The following is an 11,468-nucleotide window of genomic DNA, read 5'->3' as shown; positions in this document are numbered from 1 at the left end:
CACATAAATGTGACTCGCTAAATTAACATTTCCTTAGTGGGCCTGTCATACATTCATACCTCATTTTTCCATAAATCTATCCTCATCAATCAACGGCAGAAAATAAACATCAATGGAATCATTGGGTGATCTGGGCCCTAGGTATTAAAAGACTCGTGATCGTAATTTCTTTCTTAATGCACCTTTTGGGGGTGTGTTATAAGGAAGAACCGCTGAGAGATGTCCTTATTCGAAAAATTTCAAAACAGATCGAAGCTATTAGAAGCAAGTCCTAACCTGACATTCTTGGCTCTAGGGCAAAATCGAGATAGATTTTACCAAATTTTGTCCACGCTTCATCAGCCAGATGACGCAAAACATCATTGTCACCCTCCTTATGCTACCCTATATCAAATGCAGTGTGGGTCACAGTACATTCTCTGTATTCTTGGCTTAAGTGGAAAATAACGCAACACCTTGTTTGGAATCTTGTTCTTTCGACATTTTGCTTCGTTGTACTTGGGACAACTATCTAATTTCTTGAATTCACCATAAAGCAATATACAATTATTCTTACGTGCATGGATCTTGTATATTCCAACCCAAGATCTTTCAAGATCCTCTTCAATTGTTCATATTACACTCTACTTTCATGTGCACCAACTCTACAACGACTATTAGGACGGAAAAAATCTTCACAACAAGGGTACAATTCTCATTGAGCTTCCTTTTAACATTTTATCGTACTTCTTGGGGTCTATGGACGGCTTTTAGTCCATATTGAGAAGCATTAGGGAAAGCATCATTCAATATGTCCATCACTTGATCGTCGTCAACATTGCCAGATGAAGAAGGTTCATGCCTCACTGTCCCATTGCCGAAAGACGTTGACGCTATAATGGCCGATTCTTTATAATAATAAGTCCAATTGGAATAAGTGTGCATCATGCCATTAATATACAAGTGATATCGAACGTCGTCTAGTGTCATCTAAACACATTGTTACATTTCACACAAGGACACGTCATCCGATTCTGAGCACTGACATGGTTGCTTACAAATTGAATAAAGTTGTTGAGCCCATCTAATATTGGTCACAATTTCTATCTTGCAACTTGATTAACTCTTTGTCCGTTGTGTATGTTTTGAGAGAATTTAGTCATTATAATGATTCGATATTTGCTTCAACGCCCCCCTTATGCCTCAGCTAATGATCCTATCCCATTCAAAAGTGCACTTTATGTGTTGTGATTTGCAACTCACATGACTATTTCTGATCGCAAAAAATTCGGCAGCATCTCTCAGGGGTTCCCCAAGTGGACGACGTAGATATTTTGAACAAATATCTAGTATGCACTCAAAGAACATTAGGGGATACAACTGAATTTTCCACGAACTTAGCCACGTTCACCGCAAACCCTAAACACATACTAGTCCATTCAAAATTGTTCAAACTGGACAATGCAATAATCAGTTAGATTGTGGAGCTGCATACTGCATCTACACGCGCATCCAAAAGATTGTCAAACAAGTCTAAGGTTTTTTCAAATTTATTGTACGAAGTTAATTATGTTGATTAACTTCGTATAAGCAGTTATGAAATTTAAAAAAAAATCACACCATAACTTTCACAAATCAAATTTACCTAAGCTACATAGATATCACAATTAAACAAAATCAAAATTTCACATAACACACAATTTCAACATATATAAATATTACAACTAAACAAATACAAACTTGCTATTTTGTAATTAAGAGGCAAATACATACTGTTTGGGAAATTTTCTTCCAATCCAATCACAAACCTACAACAACCAAAATTAATAAATCACACATTCAGGTAAACAAATATTCAATAAATAAAAAGAAAACAACCTTAAATTAATTGGGAAAGGGAAAGATGGAGGAGAAGGGTGTGTGAGTGTACAAACCTATTTGATGAATACAGGTTTGCCCGACAAATCTTTCTGTCGGGCAACCACTAAGAAAACGTCGAGTAAAGTTTTTTTAGATGGATTTTTTAGACGTCATTGTGGGGCCTTTGGCCAACGACATAAAAACTTGGGCCAACGAACCAAATTGTCGGGCAAAGATAACCTAGCTGTCGAACCTCCATTTCGTTGGGCAAAACCTTCTGATATTACATGCCATTTTTCCCCTTTTCGCGCCAAAACATTGCTCGACGAATTCCATCTTGCCCTACGATTCCTCTCCTTGCATAAAGGTTTTCAGTAAACCTTGAATGTTGACCAGCTTTGCCCTACCAATTGAAAGATTTATTGGATAAAATTACTTTACTCGACGAAATATGGTTCGTTAGGAAAAATCTTGTAGGGCAAACCCTGATTTCTGTTAGTGAAACCTCCCAAAACTTTTAATAACATTAATAAAATTTACTATGAGTTTGTGCTATTTATGAGGCTAGTTTTCTATTTTATATATGGAAACAATATCTTATATTCTAAACCCTAGGCTAGCTTTCTAAAGTTTTCTAACTCCTACATACTTTACCATGGACGACCTAATTAAAGATCAATAACAAGTAGAGGAGAATGTCATTTTTGTGAAAGAATTGTGCGACAACATAAGACTATATATGTTGTGAGACTGTATAACGTAAACATTGACAAATTTCATTCATTTTTCAACAGGATGTTTATTTTAGTATCAATATAAGTATAGCAGGATAACACCATCAACCGACCAACAAGCATTTATGTATACTCTACAATTTACTTCACTATTTTAGTTTAGAGAAGCCGGAGTCCTAGTCCTAGGCTTGGGCTACATGCTCTTGACTGAGAATATGATTGCATTAGGAAAGAAAATACATACGCCAAAAAATATATTGAATACAACGTTTTTCTTTCTCATTTCCATACTGATGTTCTACTGCAAAAGAGTTAAACGTTTTGTATGTTAAACCCACGTTTCTAAAATCTTTAACCTTTTGAAGTTAATACAGCCCGGCATAAAAGACAGATGTGTTGCGTAAAAAGTTTTTGAATTGTATTTGTTATTGTATTTGAATTGTTTTTGTATGTACGGTTAATTGTATATACATTATATTATTGTCTTGCATATTCATGTTTCTATGTTTTCGTATTATCTCTCTTATTATTGCTCATTTTATTTAGGAAACAAATTTCAAAATCTATATAGTTGATAGCCATAAATTTGAAAATTTAAAATAATCTACTGATACAAAATACATTGGTGATCATTACCATCACTTGAAGATAGTGAGCAAAAATCCACCCATTTTATTTAACTTAGTGTAACCAAAGCATGACAGGTACTTGATTATGATCGATAAAGATGCAAAACACTATTTTTCGTCATAAGCATATTACGATGCAGACCGTTTGAAAAATATATGTTCATTCTTCACATGGATAATTGATATATACTAATGAGGACAATATCAACAGATTACAAAAGGATTTCTTTTTCATTATACCCATATAAAATCACGTCACTAGAAAGAAAAAGAAAAAGCTAAAAGAGCCAAAAAGAAATAAAGGGTAAATAAGAAAAGGAAAGCACCATCTTGTCAAAAGAAGTTCAGTTAGTGCACAGTGTCAGCCTGTGTGCATTATGATCTATGACTGTCTGTCCACCTCATCTCTATTCAATTAAAGTTGTTCACTCCCATGTGCATGCAAACCCCAAAATTTGTCCTCCTTCAGTTCAATTTCATAGTGACCGAAAAAAATGGTGGCGTACTCGTGTATAGAAGTATAGAAGTCTTTCTCCCTCGCATTCTCTTGTCTGAGATATATATCAGCCAAATTATTCCATACCAAAAATTGGTGTCTGAAAGAGGTTAGTCTTTGCATGAGTGTGAAATGTGTGAAGACTTGGCCCAGTCCAAGTTCCATAACCAGAAGAAGTTTCATAACCATTGTTACTATTTAAGGCAATGGTTGTAGCAAATGGGATTAAATCAGTACCAGTACCAGTACTAGTACTTTGTTCTTGTTGTTGGTGTTGCAATTGTTGTTGGTGTTGCTGGCCATCTACATTGAAGTTACCATAGTACGCATTGTTGGTTTCGGAGACAGAAGTACGAGAAGTTGAAGAGAAGTCCATGTTGAATGGTAGTGGTGACGAGTTGTTTCCATAAGACCCATTGGCACAAGATTGGAACAAGGATGATATTGGTGCATCTAAAACAGTGCTAGGATTTTTGACATTGCTTAGAGAAAGGTTGTTGCCGAAAATGTTGGACCAGTAATCTGATGCTGAGTCTTGTTTTAGGGGGATTGCAAAGTTTAGTGTTGAGGACCTAGTATTGAATTTTGAATGTCTATATTTGTATATGTGTGTAACTTACAAGGAAAGCTCATATAAATGAGCGGAAGAAAGGAAAGCAAAACATAAAGAAAGAAAAAGCAAAGCATGAAACATAGAAGCAGAAAACATGGAAGGAAGCATGGAAAAGTAAAAAGCAAAGCATGAAACATGGAAGCAGAAAACATGGAAGGAAACATGGAAAAGTAAAGTTTCTTCCAATACTCCCCCTCAAGCTGGATCAAAGGGATTAATTGATCCAAGCTTGAACAAAAGATGTTGAAAATCAGCATAGGGTAATCCTTTTGTGAAAATATCCGCAAGTTGATCATGACTGCGCGTGTAGTGAGTGTCGATCACCTTGGACTGAACTTGATTTCTGACGTAGTGACAATCAACTTCAATATGTTTAGTTCGCTCATGGAATACAGGATTCGATGCAATGTGCATCGCGGCCTGATTATCACAGTGTAGGGACATGGGTTGTTGATGAGGAAAACCTAAAGTCAACAGAAGGCTTTTGAGCCAAATAAGTTCACAAGCAGTGGACGCCATAGCACGATACTCTGCCTCTGCACTAGAGCGTGCAACAACAGTTTGTTTCTTGCTTTTCCAGGTAACTAGGTTGCCTCCCACAAACGTACAAAACCCAGTGGTAGACTTGCGATCGAGAGAATTGCCTGCCCAGTCAGCATCGGTATAGCCTGAGATCTGAGTGTGACTATTGTTGCGCATAAGAATTCCTCTACCAATGGAACCCTTAAGATAACGTAGCACACGATGAACAATCTTCAAATGATCCATGCTTGGGGAGTGCATTAACTGGCTAACAATGCTGACAGCATATGATATATCAGGACGTGTGATAGTCAGATAAATGAGTTTGCCAACCATTCTTTGATAGTAACTTAAATTGGGAACTGGATCACCGTGAGTTTTTAGCTTCAAGTTGCTATCCAAGGGGGTACGAGCAGGCTTGCAATCTGTCATTTTTGCTTCGTGAAGAAGATCCATGACATACTTGCGTTGGTTGAGGAAGAAACCCTTGTGAGAGTGTGCCATCTCGATGCCCAGAAAGTATTTGAGAGTGCCAAGATCCTTGATAGCAAACTTGTTGTTGAGATACTGTTTAAGAGAATTAATCTCTGACATATTATCACCTGTCACAATTAGATCATCAACATAAATGAGCACAACTAGTTTACCCACTAAGCTGGAACGAACAAATGGGGAAGAATCCGCAATACTTCGACAAAAACCAACCCTTTCCAGAACATGACTGAGCTTGGCATACCATGCACGTGGACTTTGCTTGAGACCATAAATGGATTTATGGAGTTTGCACACCATTTCTGGATTGTTTGATTGAGGATGACCTGTGGGTAGCTTCATGTAAACCTCTTCTTCAAGTTCACCATGCAGGAAAGCATTTTTAACATCCATTTGAAAGAGAGGCCATGCATTGTTAATTGCAACCGACAACAATACTCTAACAGTGTTCATTTTTGCCACCGGAGCAAATGTCTCTTTATAATCGACGCCATAGGTTTGTGTAAAACCTCGAGCAACCAAGCGAGCCTTATTCCTTTCGATTGTGCCATCTGAATGAAACTTAGTTTTGTACACCCAACGACTCCCCACTGCCTTCTTTCCTTTTGGAAGTTTCACTATAGTCCATGTGTTATTTTCATGGAGGGCTTGAAGCTCCTCTGCCATAGCATTTCTCCACTCACTGTAAAGATTAGCTTCTTGAAAACTTTGAGGTTCTCGAGCTTCATTAATGGCACTTAGGAATGTAGCAAAAGAAGATGAAACTTTGCTATAATCAATAACATCAGTCACGGGATACCTGGCAATGTAGGTCACATAATCATGCAACTTGGATGGAAGTTTCCTCTCTCGTGCAGGATTGCGACGAACTGTAGGAGATTGAACTACAGGTATTTGAACAACATCATGGTTGGAAGGATCACTGAAGGGTGCAGTGTGAATCTCTGATGAGGAAGGGTTTTCATCTTCAAGATGTTCCACCGAGTGAAGGTTAACATCATCCGGCACATGATCACTAGGAGTGCATGTTGCATCTTCTCCGTTTGGATATGGAAAAGGAAATAAGTCCATCAAATGTTCCCCCTGTCTAGAGTAATCCAGTGATTGTGAGAAGTAAGGAACATGTTCTTCAAATTTAACATCCCTTGAAACAACCATTTTTCTAGTTGTTGAATTATAGCACTTGTAACCTTTTTGGGTAGATGAATAACCTAGAAAGACACATTTGGCAGCCCTTGGGTCTAGCTTGTCACGATTTTGAGTTTGAATGTGAACAAAGCATGTACACCCAAAGACTCTCAAATGGGAAAAGTTGATCTTTCTATTTTTCAAGACCTCATAAGGTGATTTAAAATTCAACACTTTACTAGGCAATCTATTGATGAGATATGATCAACCACATGATGTGTGGACTTGATCAAATGTTCCTAATCATAAACCTAAGTGTGATGTGCAACTTTGGTCCCTAATCAAGAACATGACACGCACAAGAAACTTTCATAAAACCAAAGGAAACACTCGGCAGGTTGTTTGCAAAGCATTCCCTTCATTCATTCACATCTCCACCAAGAGTATGCATGATGTGTGCTTTACTCTTGGCTAAACAACCTGTGGTTAAATCAAATGGTGATCAAACATTAAAATCAACACACAAAGTCACAATTAAATCAGAGAATGAAACAAGAAATAGATGGATCAACTAAGCATTCTGAAATAACTACATGGCAATCTTGCAAGGCTACATCGAATCCCTAGAAAGAAATTAGTTACACTTCATGTTTACAGAATGTTTGATATAAAAATATACAACATGAATGAACATAGAATTAAGGAGAAAGAACCCTTGAAGCAAAACTGATGTCGAAATCCCTTAAGAGTTGCCTTCGGTGTTGGTGCTCCAAGTGTGTTATAAATGAAGGTGGAGCGGCTAAGGTTGAATGGTTTCTGCGAATGGGAGAGTGTATGGACAGTTTCTGCGAATGGGAGAGTGTATGGAATGGAATGAAGCCGAGAAGAGATTGTGTAGAAATGGAAGGGGATTTGCGACAAAGGGGAAGTGTTTGTGTTGTGTGTTGTGTTGTGAATGGAATTTCTGTGATGAATGGAATCCATTGTGGCTGCAATGCATGCTTATTTATAGGTAAATGAGAGGGAACATGACAGCTAGGAATAGGTGGAAATGTGGCTGCAAGTTTGGTGAATGATTATGAGTGAATGCATGTGAATGTGGCTAGGTTGGAAAGCTGGAATTGCATGTGAAAGCTGGAATTGCGTAAGGGGTACACGGCATGGGATGTTTGGTGCTGGAATTGAATGTGAAAGCATCTGCAATGAATATGTGGCTGCATGTGGGTGAATGTGTGGCTGATTTGTGGTTCAATGATGAAATAGATGGGAGTGCATGTGGGTGAATTAAAGGATGGAATGCATGTGCAATGAGTGGTGTTGTTGGTGTGTGAAAGTGATTGCTGAAAATGAATATGTATGAAATGATAGTGTTTTGCACGGCTAGGTGTTGTGGTTTTGGGAAAAAGGTGGATGAATGTGCATGTGAATTAGGTTGTGAAAGCATGTGGATTAGGTGGAAATGTGTAGATGATTATGAGTATGATAAGTGATAAGTGTATGGTTATGATAAGTGATAAATGAATGTATGATATGATAAGTGGTGAATGATATGTGGTGAATGATAAGTGGTGAATGATAAGTGGTAGTGTTTAAGTGTTTAAAATAGGGAACAAAGCCCTTCCTTGCATGGCAAGGAAGGGAGACACAAGGAAACACACGACATTGTCCTAAGGTTGCAAGGAATGTTGTTTTTGTGTTCTAAAATGCGTAGGAGTCTTCAATGATGCTCAAACATGAGGTCTTTTAGTATTTAACTTTCCTACTTCAACTCTTCAATTTCGTCCATCCTCTTGGCTCCAAGCATATGATATCCATTTCAATCTCTAATTTGCTCCAAAAGGCATCCTTTTGCATACTTTGCCCTTAGAACCTGAAAACACACAAAAGAAGCATAAAGGACTAAAATAACTAAAGAAACATAACGTAAATGAACTAGAACAAGCCATTTAAGTCGCATGAATATGCTCCTATCAAATATTTTGATTGATGTTTTCCTTCTTCGTGCTAGAATATGTTTAGTATAATGGCACAAGTAAGGGTGTCGAATCAACAGGGACTAATTGGACCTATACAACTACTTGTTTTGCAAGAACTCTATAAGAGAAATAAAACTAATCAACTTAGGCAGATTTGTTGTTGTAACTTGAAAGCACAAGAAAATGAAGTAGACACAAATAAATGAATCAACAACTAATAAAATGAGATAGCACAAATGGAGATGAAGCTAGGGATTCGGTTTCACCATTGCTAAGCCAAGTCCGTGCTTGTTAAATCAGATTATACTCATCCATCTACCTATTTCTTGGGTTTGTTTCACTTAGATATGATCAACCATATGATGTGTGGACTTGATCAAATGTTCCTAATCATGAACCTAAGTGTGATGTGCAACTTTGGTCCCTAATCAAGAACATGACACGCACAAGAAACTTTCATAAAACCAAAGGAAACACTCGGCAGGTTGTTTGCAAAGCATTCCCTTCATTCATTCACATCTCCACCAAGAGTATGCATGATGTGTGCTTTACTCTTGGCTAAACAACCTGTGGTTAAATCAAATGGTGATCAAACATTAAAATCAACACACAAAGTCACAATTAAATCAGAGAATGAAACAAGAAATAGATGGATCAACTGAACATTCTGAAATAACTACATGGCAATCTTGCAAGGCTACATCGAATCCCTAGAAAGAAATTAGTTACACTTCATGTTTACAGAATGTTTGATATAAAAATATACAACATGAATGAACATAGAATTAAGGAGAAAGAACCCTTGAAGCAAAACTGATGTCGAACTCCCTTAAGAGTTGCCTTCGGTGTTGGTGCTCCAAGTGTGTTGTAAATGAAGGTGGAGCGGCTAAGGTTGAATGGTTTCTGCGAATGGGAGAGTGTATGGACAGTTTCTGCGAATGGGAGAGTGTATGGAATGGAATGAAGCCGAGAAGAGATTGTGTAGAAATGGAAGGGGATTTGCGGCAAAGGGGAAGTGTTTGTGTTGTGTGTTGTGTTGTGAATGGAATTTCTGTGATGAATGGAATCCATTGTGGCTGCAATGCATGCTTATTTATAGGTAAATGAGAGGGAACATGACAGCTAGGAATAGGTGGAAATGTGGCTGCAAGTTTGGTGAATGATTATGAGTGAATGCATGTGAATGTGGCTAGGTTGGAAAGCTGGAATTGCGTAAGGGGTACACGGCATGGGATGTTTGGTGCTGGAATTGAATGTGAAAGCATCTGCAATGAATATGTGGCTGCATGTGGGTGAATGTGTGGCTGATTTGTGGTTCAATGATGAAATAGATGGGAGTGCATGTGGGTGAATTAAAGGATGGAATGCATGTGCAATGAGTGGTGTTGTTGGTGTGTGAAAGTGATTGCTGAAAATGAATATGTATGAAATGATAGTGTTTTGCACGGCTAGGTGTTGTGGTTTTGGGAAAAAGGTGGATGAATGTGCATGTGAATTAGGTTGTGAAAGCATGTGGATTAGGTGGAAATGTGTAGATGATTATGAGTATGATAAGTGATAAGTGTATGGTTATGATAAGTGATAAATGAATGTATGATATGATAAGTGGTGAATGATATGTGGTGAATGATAAGTGGTGAATGATAAGTGGTGAATGATAAGTGGTGAATGATAAGTGGTAGTGTTTAAGTGTTTAAAATAGGGAACAAAGCCCTTCCTTGCATGGCAAGGAAGGGAGACACAAGGAAACACACGACATTGTCCTAAGGTTGCAAGGAATGTTGTTTTTGTGTTCTAAAATGCGTAGGAGTCTTCAATGATGCTCAAACATGAGGTCTTTTAGTATTTAACTTTCCTACTTCAACTCTTCAATTTCGTCCATCCTCTTGGCTCCAAGCATATGATATCCATTTCAATCTCTAATTTGCTCCAAAAGGCATCCTTTTGCATACATTGCCCTTAGAACCTGAAAACACACAAAAGAAGCATAAAGGACTAAAATAACTAAAGAAACATAACGTAAATGAACTAGAACAAGCCATTTAAGTCGCATGAATATGCTCCTATCAAATATTTTGATTGATGTTTTCCTTCTTCGTGCTAGAATATGTTTAGTATAATGGCACAAGTAAGGGTGTCGAATCAACAGGGACTAATTGGACCTATACAACTACTTGTTTTGCAAGAACTCTATAAGAGAAATAAAACTAATCAACTTAGGCAGATTTGTTGTTGTAACTTGAAAGCACAAGAAAATGAAGTAGACACAAATAAATGAATCAACAACTAATAAAATGAGATAGCACAAATGGAGATGAAGCTAGGGATTCGGTTTCACCATTGCTAAGCCAAGTCCATGCTTGTTAAATCAGATTATACTCATCCATCTACCTATTTCTTGGGTTTGTTTCACTTAGATATGATCAACCATATGATGTGTGGACTTGATCAAATGTTCCTAATCATGAACCTAAGTGTGATGTGCAACTTTGGTCCCTAATCAAGAACATGACACGCACAAGAAACTTTCATAAAACCAAAGGAAACACTCGGCAGGTTGTTTGCAAAGCATTCCCTTCATTCATTCACATCTCCACCAAGAGTATGCATGATGTGTGCTTTACTCTTGGCTAAACAACCTGTGGTTAAATCAAATGGTGATCAAACATTAAAATCAACACACAAAGTCACAATTAAATCAGAGAATGAAACAAGAAATAGATGGATCAACTGAACATTCTGAAATAACTACATGGCAATCTTGCAAGGCTACATCGAATCCCTAGAAAGAAATTAGTTACACTTCATGTTTACAGAATGTTTGATATAAAAATATACAACATGAATGAACATAGAATTAAGGAGAAAGAACCCTTGAAGCAAAACTGATGTCGAAATCCCTTAAGAGTTGCCTTCGGTGTTGGTGCTCCAAGTGTGTTGTAAATGAAGGTGGAGCGGCTAAGGTTGAATGGTTTCTGCGAATGGGAGAGTGTATGGACAGTTTCTGCGAATGGGAGAGTGTATGGAATGGAATGAAGC

At 37.6% G+C, this 11,468-nt stretch overlaps 1 protein-coding gene across 1 annotated transcript in view; it reads right to left on the bottom strand.

Annotated features, from left to right (window-relative positions):
• Positions 1-3,414: 3,414 nt before the first annotated feature.
• Positions 3,415-11,468, bottom strand: part of LOC137730628 (AP2-like ethylene-responsive transcription factor AIL5) — a 41,156-nt gene continuing 33,102 nt past the window's right edge. Inside the window, exon 10 of the mRNA XM_068469607.2 lies at positions 3,415-4,270. Within this exon, the coding sequence (XP_068325708.2) occupies positions 3,775-4,270 (496 nt within the window). The 3' untranslated portion in view covers positions 3,415-3,774. The remainder of the gene's footprint in view (positions 4,271-11,468) is intronic.

Source organism: Pyrus communis, chromosome 16 (assembly GCF_041283825.1).
Source record: "Pyrus communis isolate YQ-2024b chromosome 16, ASM4128382v1, whole genome shotgun sequence".
Taxonomy (NCBI): Eukaryota; Viridiplantae; Streptophyta; class Magnoliopsida; order Rosales; family Rosaceae; genus Pyrus; species Pyrus communis.
The sequence above is the reverse complement of the archived record's forward strand: the minus strand, read 5'-3'. Positions and strand labels throughout refer to the sequence as shown.